The sequence below is a fragment of the Nipponia nippon genome, unplaced genomic scaffold (genome assembly GCF_047370975.1).
Source record: "Nipponia nippon isolate SJK-2023a ecotype South Korea unplaced genomic scaffold, ASM4737097v1 scaffold_8, whole genome shotgun sequence".
NCBI classification, from domain to species: domain Eukaryota; kingdom Metazoa; phylum Chordata; class Aves; order Pelecaniformes; family Threskiornithidae; genus Nipponia; species Nipponia nippon.
The window spans coordinates 46,936,835-46,962,668 of NW_028262402.1; the positions used below are offsets into that span (position 1 = coordinate 46,936,835).

Here is a 25,834-nt window from a genome sequence, read left to right on the forward strand (position 1 = left end):
TGTTTTCTTATTACTTCCAGAGATCAATTTTGAAACAAAAATAGTGCATTCTACAAAATAAATCATTCACAGTGAGGTAGCAACTTCAGGTGAGTCACATCTTGAATAGTGTTTCTAGTCAAATTTTGGTGGAATTCACCGTATGAGGGATATAGTATTACATGGTTTGAACAATTACCCTTCAAGTTACTTCCTCAGATACTTGAATAATACCATAGTTTAAAGAGACTGATGGAAATCTGGATAGGAAAATGATCAGAAAATACAAGAGCAGAACATAAATAGTTAGTTGGAAGTTTTTTCTTTGCTCATTCACGTAACAATTCAAGATGTGCATTAAAGGCTAAAAGGAATAAGTAAAAATTCCCTGCCTTCTGTAGTCCCAGCTCACACTAGCTGTTATCACTCAAACGTTTAGGAATACAGGGTTTTTTTCAGGTAGATTGTCCTCCTGTTGGACTTGATAATTAAAATTACTTTATGCCTTCGGAAAATATATTCGCTCTGTATATGTTTGGCAAAGAGCTGTAAAGCAGAAATTATCTCGGACGTCTTCCCCCCGTACATCCCCCCCAAAAAAACAAAACAAAACAAACGACATAAGCATAGGTCAGGAAGCAACCTTGCTACATCACGCTCACTGTTGCACCAAAAACTACTGTACTGGAGCCACAGCCAGGTAGCTGTTTGACGGCTTAGTGGTGGCGCCTGAAGCTAAAAAGGAAGCAAGGCTGCAAGTTGAAACCGAGGTGGTAAAAGCAGCAGTAACTATTGCCTGATGCAGACAGGCCTTCTCTGTGGAATGCTATTTACCCCTTATGGGTGTGAGAAGTGGTAATGCTGCTGAGGACTAGGTGGTCAGTGGCACACCTCTACTGAGGTGAGGTAGTCATCCAGTAAAGATACTGGTATAAATAAAGGTACTCTTCTGTCTCCCTGTGCACGTGAAAAAAATTTACCTCTCCAAACTACCCTTGCCACCTTCCTTTTCAGAGCATTGTGAACAACAGCAACATCCTGCCTGTTGCTCCATTTTATAATTTGTGTGTCATCAGGCTCCCACATCTAGGAGACGCAGAATCTACCTGCATGACACTTTCCTGCTTATCCACTGGACTTCTACAACCCTCAGGCTGGTGTCACCCCTATATTTCAGCTACCTATAGATATTTTCTTCTGGGCTCAACAGCTGCAGTTTTGCCTTACACCTTTGCACAAACACCTGATGGCATATGTAAACTGGCTTATTCCTCCTTCATACAGGGGTAAATAACATCAAATTCTTTCATAGAAGAATCAAGAGGTGATACCTCATCTTTGTTCTCAGAAGGGGTAATTAAATCCGGGCAGAGAACTGTGCTGTTGCATTATCTTTGTAGATAAACCATCCTGGTCTTCAGTGAAAACACAAATTTAGCAACATGCATGCCACTTCAGTACATTTTGTGGCTTAAGTGGCTCAGAGGAACAAGTCTCTGTGTAGTTGGGACATGATTTCTTTGTACAAGACAACGGTCCTTTTAACACAGTTGGGGTGGGTACATTCGCTTCCTTTCCAGCCAGCTAGACAGGATAGCCCAAGTCACCATTGGGGTCCAGAGAACATTACTGACATACATATTACAATAACCTCTGCAAACTCAATGAGCTGAGGCCTGCTTAAACTTTATACTGTAATTTTAAACTCAGAGCACTTCTCAAATATTCATTAATTAACTTTCACAGTTTCTCTTTGATACAGAGGCATACAAACAAAAGTAACCGGCGGGGTGGTTTTGTTTTTTTTTTTTTCCCCCCTGTTAGCAGGAGGATGGGGGAACAAAAAAAACCGCCAACCCCAATAAAAAACAAATAAACAGAACCACCAGGGCAAACTTTTATAGCAAAATAGCGACACCTACTGCTTAATATTACAGTTACACCCTTAATGTTAGAAAATAAAGCGGAGGGGGAAACACCAGGGAAAAGCCAAATTATCTGGGGTTTAGCGAACCTTCGTCTTAAATCACTGCTACCAACTTCTAGCCCCGACGCCAAGACGAGAGCTGCCCGTCAACACAGGCGCACGGCCTTTCCCCACAGCTGTGCCAGGGCCCCGGGCTCGCCGCCAGCCGCCGCGGGGGTGAGCAGGGACGAGCCGGCGGCGGCGGGAGGGAGGTGTCCCGCTGCGGCCGGGAGGTGTCGCTGCCCGCCGCCGCCCGCCCCGCTCAACGTGCGGTGCGGATGCCCCGGCAGGCGGCTGAGCTCCGCGGGTCTGCCTCCGCCGCAGCCGCCTTCCCCCAGGCTGGCAGGAGGAGGCGAGAGCGGCAGCCGCTGCTGGCAGAGGGCGGGGGGGGGGGCGGCGGCGGGATGATGGCCGCTCCGTCTCCGCAGACGCAGCAGCAGCTGCTGCTCCTGCGGTGCAGCGTGAAGCTGCTCCTCGCCGGGGAGGAGCTGCCGGCGGGGCTGCAGCTCGCCAGCCCCAGCCAGAAAGCCCTGCAGCTGGAGGTGCAGCCGGGAGAGGAGGACGCGGACGTGACTGTGACAGACGGTTAAGTACCGAGCTCCGCCGCGCCGCTGCCGGCCGCCCCCCTCGCCTTCCTCCTCGCGGGGGGACACCGACTTCGCCGCCCGGGGCGGCCTCTGCCTTCCCGCTCCGCCGGGAAGCGGCTGGCCCTGGCGGAGGGGTCAGAGGCCCCGTGGCCCGCCGGGCTGTCAGCGCCGAAAGTCACCCCGGCGCGGCGCGGGGGGCTGCCGCCGCCTTCCCTCAGCGCCGCCGGCGCCCTCGCGGCCAGGTGCCGGTAGCGGCCGTTAACGGCCGGGGCGCGGTGCGGCACGGCCGCTGTGCGGGCGGTGGGTCGGCGCGGGGCTCGGCACCTGTCCCGGCGGGCGGCGGGCTCGGCAGCGGCAGCGGCAGCCCTGGCCCCGGCCCCTTCGGAGTCGGTTCAGCTCGTGGAGCAGGTGGCTGTTCGAGGCGCTTTCCTCGGGCTTGCCGGGCCCTGGGGTGGGCGTGGGAATGAAGTAGTAACGAAGTCGCGGTAGGAGCCAGCTTCAGCTCCAGAGAAGCGTCGCGCACGCAGCCAGCGGGACCTGGCCTCCCCTGCACGGCCCGGCAAAGCGCTGCCCCGTGTACAGCTTTCCCTGCCGTGGTGACAAGCTTGTCAGTGGCAAACTGCCTCTCGGCAAAAAGAAGTTGCCGTATCGGGGAAGGCTACGAACTGGTACGTCAGGGTCGTTTTTCCTCTCTGTTCTTGAGCGTTGTTGCGTTTGTAACTTTAGCCAGGTACGGTCAGAAGAGGTATTTCCCCCTTATCCAAAGAACTAGGTCTTGATTTCTTCCTACGGAGCCAAATGGGAGAGACAAAATAACAGAACTGGAGAGGGAAGGAGGTAAAGAAGCCAGTCTGTAGCTGTGTGAACAGAACTACGTTTGTTTTTCTGCTGCTGCTGCCAGTTGGGCAGCTCTGCTGAGAGGGCCGTGGAGCACAGCAGTGTCTCGGGATGCGCTGTGCTGCTGGGAAAATCCAGACCAGCCAGAAGGGCAGCACTTAGCCCTGAAGTAAGTCTCTCTGGCTCTGCTACTTGTAGATAGGTTGTCTTAAGATGCATAGGTGACGTCTGCATGCACACACTTAACTGACTTTCTCGAAAACAATCATTCTTTTGGATTTGTGTCTTTACAGGGTAGTGGCAGAGCTGACATTTTAAAATAAAACAAACTTCTTGAATATCGGTGGTGGGAAGACTGGGGAAAAACCTGGAATTCCTGTATGTATAGAAAGTAATTAGAAATGCTCTCAGTGAGGTGGGCGGATATGAGACCAATCCCAAGCAGGTCAAAACACACAATACCTGTTGTGGCTTTGACTTTTCAAAAGTGATCTCAGTAACATCTGAAAGGATTGCTGAAATAGGGTTACAGTTGTGTGTTTTTCAGTCAGCAGTGCAAGTAAATGGGTTCATATGCCAGGTGATACTGGATATTTGCTTGTGTTATCAGTCATTTAACATATCGTTTAAAAAAGCATGAGTGACAAAACCTGACCACTCATTACAGTTGAGATGTGCTTCTGTCTTGCATTGTATTAATTTGAAGACTGGCCCGTAGTTACTGTTCTCTGGGTCTTTCATTTCCTACACGCTCATTCTTGCATGCATGTGAGTGAAAGACCTGCTGGAAGCAGAGTGAAATTCAAAGTTACCATTTTTTTTGTTTTATTGGAAGGGCTCACATGGGACACAACCGAAAACTTTGAAGGTATAGAGGGGATATATATATATATATATATGTATTTTATGCCCAACAACACTGGAGTGTAGTTTACTAAAGACTTCTGTGGTAAGTTTTGGGTGAGGGTGCATCAGTGGGCATCAGTGTATTGTTGTTGCTAAGAGAGGGGAACTTTGCAAACCTGTTTGGAGGTCCAAACTGTCGTCTTTCATCTTTTTCCTTTCATATTAAGATGTTCAAATCAGACCCTTCTTAGTGCTCTCTGAGAGTTCAGTCACTTGATGCTTGAGTACTTTGTGTATTAGGTGAGACAAAAAGTCTGCAAACAGCTAGAGGACATACCCTGTTATTAGTACTGCCAATACAGTGTGTTTTTCTAGCATTAATACCTGCTCATTAGAATGATCTTACTATTATTTATGTTGTCTCACCCAGGATGGACAATTTTGCTGTGAAAAGAAAAACTGTTTTCTTACAAATCTTGAATAGAATTGATCATAGTGTGGTGCTTTGTGGTGGTGGTGGTAAGGTACAGGTTATTTAAGCAATAAAAGAAATTGGCATAATTTGAAGTGTTGACTTTTTTTTTCCCTGAATACTTCACACTGAAGTGATGAAAATTCTTTTCTTTTCAACCTTTCTACCTGAATGCCTCTTCCAAAGCTATGTATTGGGTATGTTTGGAAAAAATAATTTGGTTGTAGTTATTGTGATTCTTTAAACACATCTTGAAGGGGGGTTGCTGTTTCTTTTCTGATTATTTAAAAAAAAAAGCAACAAAACAATGCCAAAACAAACAAACAAAAAGCCAGTTCTAGTTTAGGATACCATCTACTTTCTTCACCGGTAAGGGAGTATTTGTCAGGAAGTATTTTTGTGGAGATCAAAGCATGCACTTTTTATGTGTATTTTAAAGTAATAAAATACCCCTGGTCACACTGTCTGGTCAAAAATTACTCTGACTGCAGAGCTGTGATTAGACTGTGGATGAGGACTACATTCTTACCCTTGTTATAGCATTCAGTTTATCTGTAGTTTTTATGCTTCACCTATCACTGCTGTGTTTGTCTGAACCTGTTCTATTATTGTCTGTAATGTAATAATGGTAATTGAGTATAGAGCTAAGAATGTAGACTGTAGGGTATAGTATATAGTATATTGCTGGTACTGAGAGTGATTTTAAAGGCAAATGTGTGAGCGGGTTCTGCGGTGGCTGATCAGCTGCTGGAGTTCATGCTCCTTACTGACAGTGTCAGTAAGAATCCCACCAATTCAAGCCTTAACATTTCCCTTTCATGTGGACGCACATTGGGGCAATACAGGGTCTAAAGTCAAGGGATATCAATACAACCACTCTGTTGCCCATAAAGGAGTCTGAAGCAGTAGAATTTCTCGATAACAACTGGTTATGATCCAGAGAAACTGACAAATAAATACAGGATATTAAGGAAGAATGAAGGATTATGTTTTATCAGGCAATGGATCTGTTTCACCTGGGAGACAAGAGAAAGCGAGAATCTCCACAATGCAGTATTAATATATGTAGAGTGGGAAGAAACGCTGGACTCTCTAAAGTACAAAGGCAGCAGGTGAGTATACTTCTGAGTGCTGTGCAGTGGGGCCAGTGCTGAGCTGGAGCTACAGCCATTTGAGAGAAGTGTCCATCAGGGAGACAGTGGTTTCTGGTGAGCTGTGAACCCGAGGAGAGCTGGAGACTGACGCCTCTTGTGGAGCAAAGATGTTGTCAATCAGAGAGATGGTCACCTGGTCCTACTGATTTTCTGTGACAGTTCTTCACCACTGATTTGGAAATGAAAATGTCTGCACAACTGCTCTTGAAAGGTAGCCTGCTGCTGCTGATAGAACTCTGACTTTGGGCCAAAATATTTTTGAGGGTGCTCAACAGAAGAAGAAATCCTGTTGACTGATATAGAGCATTTCTTTGGGAAGATGAGATATTAAAAATGTAATTTATAGCTGGTTTATGGAATGAACCATAACAGAATTGCAAAAGTTCTGGTATAAACAGTGAGAACTTCTGGGAAGAAAGTAGAAAATTGGTGCCCAGGAAGTGTTCCCAGGAGACCAAGAGAAAATCCAGGGTGGCAACCTACTTGGATCAAAGGACGCTTAAGAGAAGATGGCTGAGTGTCATAAGATGCAAATGTAGCAGTGTGGTGGCTTCTCCAGGGCTGGGAGACCTTTTGGATTCCCTTTCCTGTGATAACTGGTATGTAAACAGGTGGTGATCTTAAACTGAGGCCAGTGAAATTCTAACTGAAAGCTTCAAAATTTGGCAACGTCTGGAGGTTTCTCCTAACCAGAGCAGCTTTGCTTCTGTTATATTCTTCTTTAGTTGCTCTGAAAGACCATTAGCTACTGTTTCGCTGAAATATTTTTTCCCCATGTCATCTGACATCTCTTGAGACATTTAAAAGAAACTTCCTTGAATACTTTTAAAAACATACTGTAAAATCCTTGGAATCATGTATTGATTTTGGTTCGTTCCGTTGATGTAGTACTGTACTTTTTTGTCCCTTACAAGAATCAAGGATATAAACACAGACAGGATTTAATCTTCCGAAGAACAAAACACATCCAACTCCCCTTTGCCTAACAGAAGCTGATAACATTGTTCTTGGTCATGGTGCTTTTAATATGAAACAAGGTTTAGAGCTGTTGAAGCTGAGAACAAGAACCTGGCAGCCAGCAGCTGCAGCATCCATGTATTTCTGCATTAAAGTGGAAGTTCTGTAGAAGCACATATTATAGCAGCTCTTCACTCATTAATTTGTTTTGCCTGAGGTTACTAGGAAAAACAAAATCTCCGATATCTTTTTAGGAAAGGATTGTTGGCTGTACCTCATAGTTTGGAGTGAGGGAGGGAGAGAAAGGGAGTATTTTTTTCTGATTCAACAGATACTTTGACAAAAATCAGCAGCAGCCTAGTAAATATGTAATTTTTCTCTCTAGTTACATGCAGAATAAACTCAGCGATACCTAAGTAGGCTGCTTTGCAGAGTGTCTTTTTATTCAGTGGACCTGGATAGGAGCTAGATGAAACTGGAAGAGTAGTGCTTTTTTTTGTTTTGAAAAATGAGCAAACAGTCTTTTTTGAAATTCTGGGGTTTTTTTGTCCCCCTTACCTTCCATGTTCCAGTATCTGCAATAAGCTTGTTAGTTGTAAATGACAGACATAAAAACTGTGAGGCTAGCAGATTATTTTCTCTCTATCTGTTTACAGTTGAAAGAAGATTAGGAAGTCTAATAAATTTGTGTTTTGTTCTTTATATATGTTAGGTGAAGTCAAAAAAAGAAGAAAAACTTGGGTTTTACATATACAGGAAAGACTATGTGGTAAATGCTGTCCTTCTAGATAGCTGTTACAGTGTCTTCACTTATCCTTAATTTTTTTTAATACTGTTTAATTGTTGCTAATCAGAAAGTGTGAGCTTCTAACGATGGGATGGCCATGCATTTTGGAAGAACTAGTACAATAAGTGAAAGCTCCAAGGAAAGTAAGTCTATTGTATTGTACCACATTTTTACATCATTACTTAAATTTGTTTAAGAGCCTTCACATCTTCCTTAAGAGTTGCCTCTCTGAGTTCCAACTTTTGAACTCTAGGAGAAATTATACCAAATTTTTAACTGAGTTACTAATAATGTTGTATTTTTTTGTTTAAAGATGTCACCTACACTTCAGGAGGTAGTTCTGTGAGCCCGGAAGCAGATGGAAAATTGGTATTGACGTCAAATATGCTGATTATGTCCCAGCTGTGGCAGAAGACAAACTGCAGACAAGCTGGATGGTCAGCAGGGAGTATTGACTCTCACAGGATATGATAGCTGTAGAGGAGCCCTGCTGCCTTTTGTCTTAATAAGTACTGCTATTATAGGCCATATATTTAGCTTTTTTAAAATTACATAAAAGGGAAAGTATGCAGCACTGTTGGACTCAAGGAGAATGTGTTCTATTTGTGCTCCAGAACCAGGGTGCTAATTAGAACTTTACAGCTTGGAAAATTCATCACTGCTGCTCCAGTTCCACCAATTCAGTGGTAACAAAACATTCATGGTAGTGAGCTTCAGACACTATTGAGCTGGACTGGATACGAACCATTAACCACAAGAGATAAACTCCACATTCTTTTACTTGGCCCTTGCTTAGTTCCCCCCCATGCAGTTCCTTCAAGCAAATATATTGCGTAATTTTTTTCCTATCCCATACTGAGACCAGTTTTAAATCCTAAAACATCAGGAGATTTAAAAAGTAAAATGAATCACTTACTAGCTGAAATTCAAAAGCATCCGGTTTGGATATGGTGGAAAATGTGTTAACAGTATGAATGCTTATGTTCTAATACTGTACATTCACATGCATTGCACAGATAGTACTAGCATCAGCAGCCTCGTTGTGCTGGTAGAAGGCAATCACTGCCAATAGTTCTAAACAGCAGAACTGATTTCATTCCCCATTTCCTTTTCCACTGTGAAAATCTTCATTTTCCTAGTGGGGGAAAATCAGTTGCTAGAGGAAGTTTAAGTAGACAACATAGTTAATATTTTATACATGTAATTCATTTAAGCTCTGACAGGTAGGTGACATGGAGGCTTTTAGTTGTCCTTCCCCACTTCTTTCTACATCTTTAGGGCAACACAAAGTATTTCAGGGGGGAATAAACAAAGAACTTAAAATTTCTTTTTTTTATTTTATTCTGAGGGGAAATTGCAGGTCAGACAATTCTTGAAGTAGAATAGTTTGTGTGAAGGAATAGTAATATGGTTGAAAGAGGTATAATTAGAAAGAGTAATCCTGAAATTTTCTGTTAACTGTTTCGTATCATAGTACTAAGTATTCCAGTGGTTAGTTGAGTAGAGAAATTCTTAAATTTACATTTCACGAGGGTCTTTTTTATTATATCTCAAGTACTGTTTTTTTTTTCCTTCCACGCAGAACTTTTGCAATATGTGAGTAGTTTTCTAATCGGTCATGGCCCTTTTTTTACCCTGGAAGAGAAGCAAGTAAAGCAAGAAATGCAAGTTCTGCAGTAGGAGCATGCCTCACCTTTACTGTTTGGTAATTAGCATTCATTTTTTATATTTGTATCAGTATAGATGTGTAAATATATATATACACACACACATATGTGTGTTTATATAGCTAGGTAAATTAATATAGAGAGAGATAATAAATTAAAGACTGATTCAGGAAGTTCAATAACTACCCTGAAAGAGACTACAGTATATACTGGATAGCTTGGTTTGTTTTTTGGTGGTGGTGTTTTAGGGGTTTTGTTGGTTGGCTGGCTTTGCTACTGCTTTCTTGTATCCGATCTAACTCTTCTTGTGCTCTTATATTGCACCATCACATTTCATGTGCTGTGTAACACATGGGGTGTTCTGGCTATGGATGCAAGTGTGGGATTTGAGAGACCTGGATTCAGTTCTGTGTCCTCCCATAAAGTGTCTGCATCAATAATACAGCTAATCCTTCCATAAAATGTGGTGATACCACTTCTTGGCGCATCAGCCATATGATAAAGCTAATTGTTTTAAAGTTGTGAGGTGTTTGGGAACGGTGATGAGAGCATCTATAGATGGATTGAAGGAGCTTTATAGTGGTTGGTGCTGGTACTGGAAGCATTAGAGCTAAGTTTACAGTAAATAGTGTTGCCTATAATGCCTTATGCTGAGAAGCCACTGTATATTCAACCATCTCGACGTCTGCTGGAAAAGTAGCACGACGAGCTGTAGGCAGTCCAGGAGACTCCTGGAGTGCATCGAGGACAACTTCTTAAGCCAGGTAACAGACAGCCCTACCAGAGGGGATGCGATACTGGACCTGATGGTCACCAACACAAGTGAGCTAATCGGTTATGTCAAGATTGAAGGCAGCCTGGGCTGCAGTGATCACCCACTGGTGGAGTTTGCAGTCCTGAGGGACATGGATCAGCTGAAGAGTAAAGTCAGGGCCCTGAATTTTAGGAAAGCAAACTTCCAGCTGTTCAAGGAGTTAGCCAATAGGACCCCCTGGGAAACTGCCCTCAGGGGCAAGGGAGCAGAACAGAGCTGGCAGATCTTTAAGGACACTTTCCATAGAGTGCAAGACCTCTCAATCCCCAGGTGTAAGAAATCTGGAAAGAAAGGCAAGAGACTGGCATGGCTGAGGTGAGACCTGCTGGTCAAACTAAAGGGCAAGAAGGAGATGCACAGGCAGTGGAAGCAGGGACAGGTATCCTGGAAAGAGTATAGGGACATTGGCCCAGTTGTGTAGGGATGGGGTCAGGAAGGCCAAGGCACAGCTGGAGTTGAACTTGGCAAGGGATGCAAAGAATAATAAGGACGGCTTCTATAGGTATGTCAGCCAGAAAAGGAAAGTCAAAGAAAGCGTATGCCCCTCCCCCATCCCAGATGAACACAACTGGCAAACTGGTAACAGACAAGGAGAAGGCTGAGGTGCTCAACAACCTTTTTGCCTCAGTCTTCACTGGCAACCTCTCTTTCCACACCTCTCAAGTGGATGGACTGCAAGACGGGCTGGGAGAGAAAAGTTGCTCCCACTGTAAGAGAAGATCAGGTTTGAGACCACCTGAGGAACCTGAACATACCTAAGGCTATGGGACCTGACGAGATGCATCGCAGAGTCCTGAGGGAACTGGCTGATGTAGTGGCCAAGCCACTCTTGATGATAGCTGAAAAGTCACGGCAGTCAGGTGAAGTCCCCGGTGACTGGAAAAAGGGAAACATTGCATCCATTTTTTAAACAGGTAGAAGGGAGGATCCTGGGAACTACCGACCTGTCAGCGTCACCTCTGTGCCTGGGAAGATCACGGAACAGATCCTCCTAGAAGCTATGCTAAGGCACATGGAGGACAGGGAGGTGATTCAAGACAGCCAGCACAGTTTCACAAAGAGCAAGTCCTGCGTGACCAACGTAGTGGCCTTCTGTGATGGAGTGACTGCATCAGTGGACAAGGGAAGAGCTATGGATGTCATCTATCTGAACTTCTGTAAGGCCTTTGACATGGTTCCCTACAACATCCTTCTCTCTAAATTGCAGAGATATGGATTTGATGGGTGGACCATTCGGCGGATAAGGAATTGGCTGGATGGTGGCATCCAGAGAGTAGTGGTCAACAGCTCAATGTCCGCATGGAGACCAGTGATGAGTGGTGTCCCTCAAGGGTCTGTATTGGGACCAGTACTGTTTAATACCTTCATCAATGATAGAAACAGTTGGATTGAGTGCAACCTCAGCAAGTTTGCAGATGACACCAAGCTGAGTGATGTGGTTGACACGCCTGAGGGATGGGATGCCATCCAGAGGGACCTTGACAAGCTTGAGAAGTGGGCCCATGTGAACCTCACGAGGTTCAACAAGGCCAAGTGCAAGGTCCTGCACCAGGGTCGGGGCAGTCCCCAATATCAGTACAGATGCGGGGATGAAGGGATTGAGAGCAGCCCTGCAGAGAAGGACCTGGGGGTACTGGTGGATGAAAAACTGAGTATGAGCCAGCAATGTGCACTCATAGCCCAGAAAGCCAACTGTATCCTGTGCTGCACCAAAAGAAGCGTGGCCAGCAGGTTGAGGGAGGTGATTCTGCCCTTCTATTCCACCCTGCTGAGACCCCACCTGGAGTACTGCATCCAGCTCTGGAGTCCTCAGCACAAGAAAGACAAGGACCTGTTGGAGTGGGTCCAGAGGAGGGCCACAAAAATGATCAGAGGATGGAACACCTCTCCTATGAGGACAGGCTGAGAGAGCTGGGGTTGTTCTGCCTGGAGAAGAGAAAGCTCTGAGGAAGCCTTATTGTGGTCTTAAAGGGGCTTATAAGAAAGATGGGGACATACTTTTTACTAGGGCCTGTAGTGATAGAATGAGGGGTAATGGTTTTAAGCTAAAGCAGTGTAGATTGAAACTAGATATAAGGAAGACATTTTTTATGATGAGGGTGGTGAAACACTGGAATGGGTTGCCCAGAGAGGTGGTAGATGCCCCATCCCTGGAAACATCCAAGGTCAGGTTGGACGGGGCTCTGAGCAACCTGATCGAGTTGAAGATGTCCCTGCTTATTGCAATGGGGGGTTGGACTAGATGACCTTTAAGGGTCCCTTCCAACCCAAACCCCTGTGTGATTGTGATTTGCCTGGGCTTTTCATCCTTTCCCTGTGTTTGTCCTCTGAATCAACTCTTTCTCTTGTACTAATTAACTTGAAGTTTTAAGGTGCAGTTTGATGGCCCTTATACTATTACTAGTAATAAAGCTTTCTAGGAAGAATTTCAGACAATTTTCTTTGCCTAATTTGCAAAGATTTAAAGACTTCTTAAGATGACTCCAGCTCTTTCTGAACTTAAACTTTGAATAAGGGCCTTGAAAAAAGAGTGTAAAAATTCTCAAGACTAAATATGTGCTAGTAAAATGAAACTGCTGCAAATTTTCTTTTCACAGCAATATATTAAGAATCCTCAATGAACCAGACAACATTAAATGCCTTGCTGAATAATGGTACTTTTGGATTTTGTTAGTTCTGCTGCACTTGATTTGAACTAAATTAGGACTTTGAACATCCAGTGCTCATGTCAAGAAGAGGTAGTGTGGATGGAAACAGGTATAATGGAAAACTATGCATGATTTTCCATTTTTGTAAGCTTTTTATTTTTTTTTTTTTTTTGCCCCTTACTTTCTAGGTAGGCACCATACATCAATGAAAATACCTGCTTAAGCTTGTACGTGTTTGCTTTTAAATGTTCTGCAGTGCTGCCTAGATATTTTTAATAAAAGTGTTTGTTTCTTAAGGAGTTCCTAGCCTAACTAGAGAACAGAGGTGAATGAGAGAAGAAAGAAAGAAGAATCATCTTTGGTTTTTAGATGACAAAGCTAAGGAAGAGGATACTAACAGAAAGTTTTTTAAATCTAGGAGTCAGCCACTAAGTGCCACAGTAAATATTTAGATTGAGTTTAGGATATGTTTTTAATTAAAGGAGGAGAAACTAATGCCCTCTGAAATAGGTTTACTTTTCTGGGTTTGTTTTGGGGGAGAGAAGGGAGGTTATTCAGGTTTGTAGGGGTATGGGATTATTTTGCCGAATTACCTAAATTGCATGCCCAAAGAAAATGAGTGGATAGATGCCGAGAGAGTTTCATTTAAAGGCCACTGATACTAATGGAAAGGTTCTTACTGACTGAAACAGAGCCTGGATCAGCGCCTGCTTGTCCTCTTTCTGCAACCGAAGCCAATTAAAGGGATCAGTGTATTGTAAAGGCAACAAAATGGCAACTGAAAACTGGGATCGCTGAGATGTTTTCATAGCTGGCAGAAGTTGTACTCAGCAATGCATTTAGTGCAGTGGACTTGCACTTCTGTCTCTTGTACTCCAAAAGCCACTACTGTTTTGTTCTGTGTACTACAGATGACTGAATTAGTTTTTTAGTACATGGAAGGATTTCTGTATAGTAGTAATGTTATAATCCTGCTCTCACAGGACACTTGCACATGTTTGTGTTAGGATAGTAAGAGTCCCATTGCTAGCTCTGTTGATTTTGTGGTCTTTTCCTGTTCTATCTTGAATTTTCTGTGGTGAATTTCAATTTATTTAATCTGCAGGGGAAACTGAAGCTGTGTGTAAATATATTTGGATCTTGAGGTAAGTAAATCTAAACGTAAATTATTTTCTCCATTCAATAATCTTACATGCTATCTATAAATTAATCAAGGTCTCTGCATCTGAAAGTGTAACTTGAAAATCTTGCATCCATTATGTTTAGCTATATAATTTTAAGTGAGTCAGGCACAAATCCTTATCCTGCAAAGATGTGTACTAGTTAATTTGGCCTCTGTGATTTATTGCTGTTGACTTCAGCTGGCAGCATTCCTGGAAGTAATGCGGGTGGCATTACATCTGCATGTTTCTGTAGGATCAGGTTCTTTTTATCCAGAAAACAAATTGCAACTGTTTAATAATAGACATCTGGAAAGCAGACCATCTGCACTGAGGTCGTGATGGCCTGATCATTTTGGTGCCAGCTGCTTGTATGCCAGGTTCTTCTGGCAGCTAAAGAGTGTACACTAGAGAGAGGCTTTCCATTCATTTCACACTGTCACACGTACGGAATGTTCCAAATATGCCCTGGACCCTACAGTGGCTTCCAGAACTGTAGCAGAAATGCTGTATTAGGAACTTAGATTTCCTAAGGGCAGGTCTGCTTATTCGATTTCCGAAGTAGTATGATACAAAACAAGTGCTGGGCAGTGTTGGTGCAGACAGAGTGATAACAGGTTCAAACATATCCAGGGAATATTTAATGGAAAGACATTCCAGTTTTTTTTGTCCAAATCTAGAATTCTTCAATCTTTATTATTAGTTACTATGTTCTGGTTTTAATACTTCAGCACTCTACCATGCATAGTGGCTGTGCGTTTCTGAGTAGGAAGAAAGTAAGACTGTTGTCTGGTTAAATGTTTGGCAAATAATATGCTAAAAACACTTGTGAAGCAAAAAAGCATTCCTGAAGTGGGAAAACTACTTCAAATATATTGGGTATAATTAAAATAAAATAATAAAATAAGATATTTCTACTGTTTTGGAAGTGGCAGAAGGAGATGGCTGAAAATTACAGGCTACGTGGCTAAGTATAGGGTACTAAGGTAAGGCAGTAAAGATTAGTGATGACTGAAGATTTGTCTCTATCTTTTCTTTCTTTCTTCCCTGCTCCCTCTCACTGCTGCTTAAAAAGATAAAATACATCTGACTTGTTGATTAAAATGTAACCAGTCTTATATATGTATTGGTCAGTGACTACAATTTCTTAATTTCCCTATATTAAAATTGTCACTCATAAAGAGAAGGCTAGTTTCTTTAGATATCCATGGATAAGAGATTCTTAATTTACTGCTCTCTTTCTTTTCTTTCTCATTATTAAAAGGTGAAGTTTTCAGGAACCAAACTCTGTGTTTTAAATTTACATTTGATGATGCTTTGCATTAGCTGCTAAATATTTAGCCATTAAATTTAACATGTGTAGTCCTGAGTGCAAAATGAAAGAAGCTTGTATCTCAAAGTGATACAGATTCATTTCTGCTGTCATTTTTTCCTGTGCTGCACCCACCAATTCTTTAAAAAATACTGCTGCTGAGTATATTGGACTTTTCAATCCAGAGGATATTGTGCTTTTCAATCTGTTTTTTTTTGTTATAATTTAAATACAAATGGTCAAAAGTCACGTATCATCACAACTTTTCCTTGATAGTTTTATGGTAGCTTATTCTTTTTAAGACTTACTTATGTAAAACTGTAGTTGAAATGCAATGTGTAGACATAAAATTAGCAAAAATAAGGTAAACGTAAATATGTATTATAATTAGAAATGAAAAGAAGTTGCAAAGTGAGACCACAGGTGCGGCCTTCTCTTTCTGAAATTCTGGTAACTTTACACCAGGCCCTTCCCCTCCACAATGTTTTTGTATAAAGAAGGAGATGCACTGACTCATTAATGTCAAGCTGAGTTGACACCAGCAGTGTGAAATCAGTTTACGACTAGCAGGATGAGGTATTATGAAATGCTATTCTTCGTTTCCTTACTCTGAAGTCCTTTAAAAGCACAAGGAAGTAGCGTATACACTGCCATTGTATTCTTTGTATCCTATCTTACTTGAAAGCCCAATGCTTTATTGCTGCAGTGTCTCTAAGCTGCAGTGATTTAAAACCACAGTAGTGTGAGATTAATACTTGCTGATCTAAAGTTAATGAAACTGTGCCTGTTTATAGTAGAAAAGGAACTCTTTAGTACTTCTAGAGATACTAATGTATAATTGAGAAATAAATTTCTCAGACTCAAAACACTTCTAGTTTAATACCTATCTAAATACGTATTCATTTTTTTAAAGTATGTGATTTCTCAAAAGGTTGCTGTAGTATGATTAAAGTAGATCTCCTATTCTGTGCTTCAGATTACACTCCCATGGCAGTTACTTCAGAGTAGTTGCTTGAGCTCTGGCTGCCTTACAAAATACATCCAAGACAGTCAGGATAGCAAGAGGGTGGTTGTCCTAAATCGTCATCACTGTGAATCCATGTCACAGAGATTCTTTACATCTTCTGGGTGCCAGTTTTAGTCACATACAAGGCTTTAAATGGTGCAGTTAATACTTAGAGGAGGTATCACTAGTGAGATTACAGGCAGGGGTGGGTGTTTGGATGAGGTGGCTTGCGTATCAGAAAAATAGTAGAGCCCGTGATTCTAAAGACAAACTAATTTGTCCTCCTGTCTCAAGGTTTTTTTTTATAAACTGAGTTATGCTTTTGAAACTTGGATGTGTCAGTTACACCAGTAATTAGAAGAGGTAACTTGTTCCAGTCTATTGTTGTTACTGCAACATAACACTTCATCTTCTTGATGCTGACCAAATAAATAGGAATACTCTTTTAAAATTGGCACTACTTGTTCTGTATCACAGTATTCTTTTTACATCGCTTGCAATTGGTGACTTTTGATCTGCTTGTGACTACATGTTTTCTTTGTTAAGCTGCTTGACTGCAGATAAAGGCACAGCTCTGTTTTGAGGTTGACAGACCAGCACCCTGACAGGTGCATGGTAAAAAACAGCTATGCCTTCAAAGGTCAGGTTACATATTAACTCAAGATTGTGTTGTCTGTAGATAACTTCCAGACTTAAGCCAGTGTCTTTGGAAGATGTCTGTTGCTGTGTGAGTGTACCAGCTTCGGTTAACTGTTACTGAGGGATGTTTACATTGCACATAGTTGTGTGGGGTAAACATTCTTTGTTGTGTTTGGTGTTTTAAAGGGTGTCATGAATCAGCTGAAGGAACAGGTGGGGTGATACAGGAAATTAGTAAGCGGGCATATTTGAAGCCCACTGTTGGTGGGGCTGTGTTTCTTTCATTTTGTATTTGCATCAATGGTAAAAGACAAGATGATGTTCCAGGATGTGAATTGCTTGGAAATTTGTTTTTGGCATTAGCCTTCTGCATGCGGTAGGTGCTGATCTGTGTTCAAAATGGGATACAGGTGTACGGAACAAAAAAAACCAGCTGAAAGGCATATAGGAGTGGATAACTGTGTCACGTTATCTTTGTTCTAAAGCTGATTAGCACGAATTATTAAATTAATGTAAACATGTTCTTCCTCTTAACCACAAAGGCCAGGAAAATCTTAAAGGAAAAATATTTTGTCATTGGGGATAGGATAAGGAGAACTGGCAGGGAAATACCAGCAACTGTTAAATCTTACATTCCCTGAAAGAGTTCTTACACTTAGGAAAAGTCATTCTGTGAGGTGAATGCCTTTTCTGGTGATCAAATGTTTTAGCTAAATACCAATTAGTTTCAAGGTGTGTACCTGGGAAGTATTTAAAAACCACTTTGATGGTGTTTAAATAGTTCTCAATAGATCTTAATTGGAGAAAGAGCGAAATAATACTTTCTGTAATTTTTAAAAATTGTAAGTAAATAAATATTTGCAAAAGTAAATATTTAGTGCTAATTCTGTAGAAAGCATCTATGGGTAGGTACAGGTATCTGCAAGGTAGATTTATTTTCCAAGTAAACAGCCAGTGCTTAGACGTATTTCCAGCAACAGGATAAGGGGTTTTCATTTCAGTTATCATTGACCACTGAGCTGTGAAAGTGAAATTTTGCAGAGTTTGTTCTTTTGTTTTCTTTTTGTCTAGGTTCATCCAAGCCCCTCTGCCCCATTTCTAGGCTTTATCATGTTTCTTTTCGGACTCTCAATCCCAGGGTTTTCTGCCAAGGAAAACCTTCCCAAGATCTCTTTTGAAGAGGAGCAAAGGAGGAAGACTTCTAAAAAGATTACTGCTAACTCTTTTTTTGTTATTAATATGCTGAATAAGGAAAAGATTTTAAATAAATTAATCAGTTGTTATTTTTCTGTCTAGAAATCATTTAGCTAATATTGATTTCAGAGGAATATATTTAATCAGATCAGCTTACTACACTAGTGATTTGACTTTGTTGTTTGTGAAGTAGGTAGGAGATAATGCTATGAATATATGAATTTTGAAATATGAAATTATTAAAAATTATTAAAAGAAAATTGTTAAATAACATATTAAACATTAATATTTAATTATAAAATATATTTTATTATAAATATTAGATCTTAAAAATTATTCTAAAATATGAAAATTGCATTTATTAATTATTTTTTAAAATTGTTCATGCTTGTGGGGTTTTTTTCCTCTCCTTTTGCAAGAAAATGGTACTCATTTGTTACCTAACAGGGCAGCTGTTTATTCTGAGCTTGAAAGAATCTAGGCCTCCATGTAGTAACACACCTGTACTTAAATTACACAGAATTCAGGCCTGTACTCCTCATTGAGGTTGCAGCCAGTTCATATGCCATCAAAATAGTATCTTAGGACTTTTTGTCTACAGTGATAGTAATGTTAAAGCTCTGAACAAGTGAAGTGTTACGGTAATATAATGCCTAACTGGGCAAGACTCCAAGGCTTAAATCTCAGAACACCTTTTTCCTTTCTTGCTTTATGTGAAAGAGCAGATTTTTTAGACATTTTGAGTGTGGTTGTTCTTGATATAGGTAAAAGAGGTAGGAGACTTTTTCTCTCTTTTTATTAGAAGAGCAGGTATAATGCAATATTTGTATTTTAAACTGCCTGCTGACTAGTCACATTGTGCCACATTATGATATTACTACACTACAGCCCCTGTGTACGAAAACGAAATTCCATAGTGGTTTTTTTTTCTGGTGTGAACCCAATAACCTTTTAAACTTTTAAGCTTTTAATCAGAAGTATAGTATTTCAAAGTTTATACACTAAATACCATAAATCACACATAGAAAAGGAGTTACTTTCTGTGTAGAGAAGAGAAGGAGCTTTGCACACTTTTGTGAGAAAAGATGATATAATAATGCTACCTGTCTCTGATTTACCGTATCATTGTTGAGCTTGCTTGGAAATCTAGGTGCCTCATATTTGTTTTCCACCGTAAAGTATAGGCTGATAAGAAGAGAGATGCCTGGGAAGGGGAGGATGCCACTGGCATGGAGAAAACTCTTGTAATCAAAATCTGACCTAGTAAAAAGTCCTTACACGTTTTGCCCTGCTAGACTGTTTTCCTTTCTGTAAATGAAGTGGGAATAGTCTGAGTGAAAACATGTCATTCTGGCACCTGGGCTCCTGCAGCTAGCCAGTCTCCAAGGCAGTGTTCACACAGCCTCCTTGCTTGGGCTTCCCTTCTGCATCCGTGATGCTCCTGGCCCAGTGCAGGGCAGCATCCCACCTGGTGCTGAGCCACACAGTGGTGCATGTTGGCCTTTAAACCACTTAAAACGAAAAAGGCACAAAACCTAAAAATGACCGTATATGTAAGAGGAATAAAGTGAGAGGGAAAAGCAAAGAGAAGTCAACTGTCTGAAGGCTGGGTGGGAGTAATGGGCTCTGTCACGGGGATTCCTCCTAGTTCCTTGGAGCACCGTTGAGGATTTGAGAGAATCCTGCTTATGTTGCCTTTAAACCATGTAAGTTTTGTGTGTCCTTTAAAAGGAAAAGACATGCTGTTCTGAAATGCTGAATTGCCCTCTGAAGCTTAACTTAAAGTTACTGGACTATTCTGTAGATGTTCCAGTAGCTGGGAAGTGAGGGGTTTTCTTCAACAGTTTTGTTTCTCCTGTTTACAATAAAATTATAAACCCTTTCACAAACTGTTTTTTTATATAGTGAAGTGTGTCCTAAGAGTATCCTGAAATGTATCCTAATAAGAGAACAAACATAGGTCCCATAGGGGAAGTACGCCTAATTTTTTCAGTGGTGCATAGACCTTGGGGATGTGCTCCACCCAAAATGGATATGGAATTATTTTAAAAGTCAGGCTGAGGAAATAGAGGTGATCACAGAGAATCTCTGGCATCTGCGATTAGAAAAGCAGTGCTATCAGCAATGTCCTTGGCCACCTCAGCGCAATAACCAGCTACGAGCCCTGTTAAAGTCTTCTGTAGTTGTTGACTGTTGCAGCTGTACAGTGAGCTGTCATATTCAGTGCAATCCAAAAGCAAAAAATTGAAATGGTATTGATTCTGTGTACTGAGTTTGAAGTGTTATTTACTTTTTTTTTCCCCCTCAGTTAAAATGGAAAAAGAATTTCCCTTGCCTTTCAAATACTTCTGCAGAGTAAGACACTGGCTGCCATCTTTATTGTCTAGAGTCTTGATACCAAAATATGGATTCTCGTGCTTTTCTGTCCTTTGTTGTTGTTTTGAAATAACACAGTGTTATGCTGCCTGTCTGTCAAGGTGAAGAAAGATCTGTACAGATCTGTACACGGCAAATACATTTTTACTGATGCTGTTGTACTATATAGATTACAGGCTGGCAGGACGAAGGATGCGAGCATCTGGGTGTTTGCCCTCTGTTCCCTACAGGTCAGAAAATAAGTGGGAAATGTCCACAGGGGCTCCAGTGAACATGTAGAATATTCCAAGTTAGCAGGCAATTGATTTCACTATACTTTGGGCTTAACTATGATATATTAATTGTAATTGGCAACTAATACATGGCAGAAGACATGATGAGTGAGAGTCTTTGGAATGAACTGTCATTGAGTTGATTCCAAAATGGCCATTAGCTCAGTCAGTGTAAATGTGGGTTGTAGGAATATTTAAGTGACAGCTGGAAGTGAAAATTTCTGAGTGCCATATTCCATTCTCTTAACACGCACCTAAAATTGGAGTAATACATTTTTTTTCCTAATACTGCTATGTGTAGTACTTCCAGTGTTAAGACTACAGACGTGTTTTGTAACTACTTTGAGATACACTTAGATTTGAACTTTAGGCCAATACCATTCTAGTCTTTCCACAACACAGTCACTTATTAGACAGGATAGGACTCTCCCTATCTAGTTACGCTCACGTTGCTGTATTTGAGAAAAATGTGAATGTTTATCCCAAAATTTGATCTGGAGAAATAATAGTTTAAGTAACTTTTTTTGCAAAATGTTTGCTATGTGAAAGTTGCTGAATTACAGCTCTCAGTAAAAAACAAACAAGCAAACCAACCAACCAATACCAAAAAATGGGTAATTTTTAAGTGAAGGCCCAGCCTTTCAAATGGAAAAATAGCCTTCACAAGTTGTAATGAAAACTTATGAGTACATTTCAATGAGCCTTTCCCATGATACCACCAAGGGAAATGGGCTGCCGTCAGTACACAGCAGCTCCATGTTGAAATACAGCACAATAAAGACATGGAGCTGTTGGAGTGGGTCCAGAGGAGGGCCACAAAAATGATCATGGGGTTGGAACGCCTCTCCTAGGAGGAAAGGCTGAGGGAGCTGGGGTTGTTCAGCCTGGAGAAGAGAAGGCTCTGCGGAGACCTTATTGCAGCCTTTCAGTACTTAAAGGGGGCTTATAAGAAAGATGGACAGAGACATTTTAGCAGGGCCAATAGCAATAGGACAAGGGGTAATGGTTTTAAACTAGAAGAGGGTAGATTCAGACCAGATATATGGAAGACATTTTTGACAGTGAGGGTGGTGAAACACTGGAACGTGTTGCCCAAAGAGGTGGCAGATGCCCCATCCCTGGAAACATTCAAGGCCAGGTTGGATGGGGCTCTGATCAACCTGATTGAGTTGTAGATGTCCCTGCCTATTGCAAGGGGGGGTTGGACTAGATGACCTTTAAAGGTCCCTTCCATCCCAAAGCATTCTATGAGCTGTGAAGAAAACGTAGCTATTAAGCATGTCTCGTCATTTCATTCAGCAAGAGTGGTACACTGGGCCTCTCATGTTTATTCAACCACCCTTTTAATGCAACTTGAAGTAATACCATTGTTTTGGCATGTCAGACAAATTTGATTTTAATCAGCTAAAGAGTTCAAAATTTAGGAGGGATGGGATTGCCAATCAGCACAGCTGCATAAGACATGCTTCCCCAGAAATGCGACTGGAATAGAGGCTGTATAGAAAAGCCAGGTGTGAATCTATTTAAGTAAATGCTGCTGTATTCTTTGAGAAATGCCGCATCATACTGTCTGAATTTCGTAGTTTTTAAAACCTTTTCCTTAATTATTGTACCAGAGTATCCATTGGTCAGTAAATTTAAGTGAAAGAAGACAATTTCAGGATATGGCCCTCAGGATATGGCTGACCTTTCATCCTCTTGTCTTCTTGTTTGTGAATGGATTTCTTGCAAACCTCAGTCATTTAGGTTCGTCGTGTCTAAATTTTGATGGAGTCACTTCAGGCTATGTCCGCTAAGTCTGTTTTGCTTAGACGAAAAACTTCATGCAAATCTTCTCTTTACTGTTAGCATCTATCAGATGAAAAGTTAGCCATATGCTTGGTTTTCTTCTGAGCAGCTATTGATTTTTGTAAAGCTTTTTGTAGTATTCTGAATGAAAGGTGCTGTATGCAGTAGACTGTGACATAGTTAGGGGAAGACATGCCTTCTTGATCTTTAAACTTAGAAACCTTGATTTTCTTTGAAAGGAATTGTTCAGAAACATTTGTGCCCTTGAACACTAGGCAGTCAAAGCTGCAAAAGCTGTGATGGGTTTATTATCTGTTGTTTGAATATTAGTTATTATGAGGACTTTTTGGTTTTTTTTTAAAAGAAAAAACAACAAGTAGCAAGGGGTGTTTGTTTGTTTGTTTCTGAATGCAATGCAGTTTTTTTTCTTTTCCATTTAATTTTCTTAAATTCTTTCTTAAGCCCTGCTAAGACAACCTGTATGATTCCACAGATTTTGAAATTACATACACTCATGACACATTTCTCATAAATCCATTTCACTTGCAAGGTTATATCTATATGCACGACAACATAGTAGGAAGAAGCAAAAAGAGAGTCCTTGTAGTAAATGCTGGTAAAATCTGTTTCACATGTTGAATAAACATAAAGACTTACGGAGAGGAACTAATTTCTCTCACCAACAGAGAAGGTGCTGTATGTGAACTGTTCTCATAGGCTAAGTAGGGATTTTTTTATTTTTTTTTTTAATGCTGACTTTTTTAACAAGGGTAAAGGAAGTGTCCTTGGGACCCTCCTTTGGTAGCCTGTTTGTATTGTAAATAAAATAAAGTATACACTGTGACATGGAATTCATGATCTGGCGTCTTATTTTGAGGAGTTGCATTGAAGAATAGAGTGTTAACTGCCTTATGTTTGGGGCCACTGTACCACTGTCCTGGGTATAAACAATGCATATTGTAGTTTCTGAATTTTATCTTTGTTTATGAATTGCAACCTTTTGGCTTTCCCTCAGCTCTCTTAGAAAATAGTTGTTTGTTGTTGGGGTTTTTTTTAAAGGTAACATAGTAGCAGAAGCTCTTCTTGTTCTTGACATCCCTTGCTAGTTTTAAGTCTAGCTGAACTTTGGCTTTCCAAATACCAGCCCCTCATGGCTGGATAGATAGATTCATTTTTCATGTTCTTGCTTTTTTGGCAATAAATATGTGAAATGAATGCACGAGATTTCTGAATTGTATATGATGGCTGTGGCTTTAGGGGTGTCAAGCAACCAGCAAAAATTGAAATACTTAATACTCCCATGATACAACCGGTTTGGTATGATCTTAGTGTGATCCCTGTAACTGTACATTGGGAGATTAAAATAGAATAAATTTATAATTACAACCCATACAGGGAGTAAAATTTTTTTATATATATATACGCACACAATATTATATATATACCCACAACAGATACACATTTCTAGGACATACGTAGAAATAGAAGTTAAAGCATTTTAGTATGTCTAACTGCATATTTAGACCAACACCCAATTGTTTTTGTTTTTTTTCTCTCTCTAAGATATTCCCAGTTATTAATTTCTCAAGAAACTTCCCAATGACACATCTGATGTTCTTCAGCAAACTCTGTGTACCTAGGTTTCTTTACCAGTATAGGATCCAAGCTCAGATTGCATGTTTGTTTTCATACAGGCATCCATGTTTAGGATTCTGTTTAACTTCAGATCAGCCTCATCTCCAGAGGCTACTGATCATTCACTTAAGGAAGAAGCAGCCTTGAGGCTCTTGTCAGACTTTTGACTACTTTCCACCTCTTTGGAAGTGCTGCTTTTCCTGGGCTTGGCTGGGTACCATCATCTTTGCCCTGAATTAAATGTAACCTGTGAATGCCTACCCTACAGTTTGACTATCCTGAGGACAAATTAATACCAATTGTGAGATAAAGTTTTCCATGCTTTGCAGGGTGGTATTCAGCTCTCACATGATGATAGTCAGTTTGCTTTGGGATGGCTGGCTGTTAACACAGCTATTGAGCAATACTGTGCTAACTATTGAAGGATTTCTTTAGTCTGAAATAATCACCATAAAGATAACAGGTATTTTTGTTGAGTTCAGAGGAGATTAATCTTCATTAGTCTGATGCAGCAAACTTTTGAAACTCGTTTTAATGAATACATTTATAGTGAGGATTTATCAAGGTTCTGTGAGTGTGTAATCTTACGAAAAGGTTGGACTGTTTTACAGGTGAATGCCCTCCCCTAAATTAAGACCTGAATAGGAGACAATGAAAAGATCAACATGTTTTCACCCTGCTCTGTACAGACTTCTTCCATGTTATGTATTCTGAATGTAAAATGTATTTTGAGGATGAATATACAAATATTTTTGTTTGAAGATTTTATTATATCTGTGTGGAATGTTATCAGGCAGCACTCATTCCAATAATGTTTTCTGTGCGGTTTTCTGAATAACAGTCTCTGTGTTTGGACCTCACACATGGAATGAGGCAGGCGTTTATCCTCATTCTTCATGCAAAATGTCAAATATTTAAAAATAATTTCCAGTTGTATATACATATATGATAAAAAGCCTTGCACAGTCTTCATTAGGCCTGTGGCCTGTTCCTACCAATGGCAATACTGTTTTTTACAGGACCATTGCATACAAAAATGCTTATACAGCTATGCTATATCGGTGTGCTTATATCCGAGTTCAAAGCAAGTCCATATCCGTTTAGTGTGCTTCTGCTTTCATGGGATAATAGGCCCTCTGCTTTAGCTACACCATTCTCTCACATTCTCCCATTTGCCACCTCGGTAAACAGCCTGGCTTCATCTTCTCAAAGACCTCCACATAGGTGTTAGGTACCCCCAAAGCCATCTGCAGGCTGAATAAACAGCCCATTTTGGGCCTCCAGTACAAAAAAAAAAGCATTGATACAATCGTAGAATCACAGAATGGTTTGGGTTGGAAGGGACCTTAAAGATCATCTAGTCCCAGCCCCCTTGCCGTGGCAGGGATACCTTCCACTAGATCAGGTTGCTCAAAGCCTCATCCAGCCTGGCCTTGAACACTTCCAGGGAGGGGGCATCCACAGCTTCTCTGGGCAACCTGTTCTGGTGTCTCACCACCCTCATCATAAAAAATTTCTTCCTAATACCTAATGTAAAAATATGCTCTTTCAAATTAAAACTGTTACCCTGCATCGTATCACTACACTCCTTGATAAAGAGTCCCTCCCCGTCTTTCCTGTAGGCACCCTTTAAGTACTGGAAGGCTGCTATAAGGTCTCCCTGGAGCCTTCCCTTCTCCAGGCAAAACAGCCCAACTCTCTCAGCCTGTTTTCACAGGGGAGGTGCTCCATCCCTCTG

The 25,834-nt window shown here is 41.1% G+C and overlaps 1 protein-coding gene across 1 annotated transcript in view; it reads left to right on the forward strand.

Annotated features, from left to right (window-relative positions):
* Nucleotides 1-2,223: 2,223 nt before the first annotated feature.
* The window catches only part of LOC104010165 (histone-arginine methyltransferase CARM1), a 78,339-nt gene continuing 54,728 nt past the window's right edge, over nt 2,224-25,834 (forward strand). The window contains exon 1 of the mRNA XM_087741186.1: nt 2,224-2,530. Coding sequence (XP_087597312.1) covers nt 2,224-2,530 — 307 coding nt within the window. The remainder of the gene's footprint in view (nt 2,531-25,834) is intronic.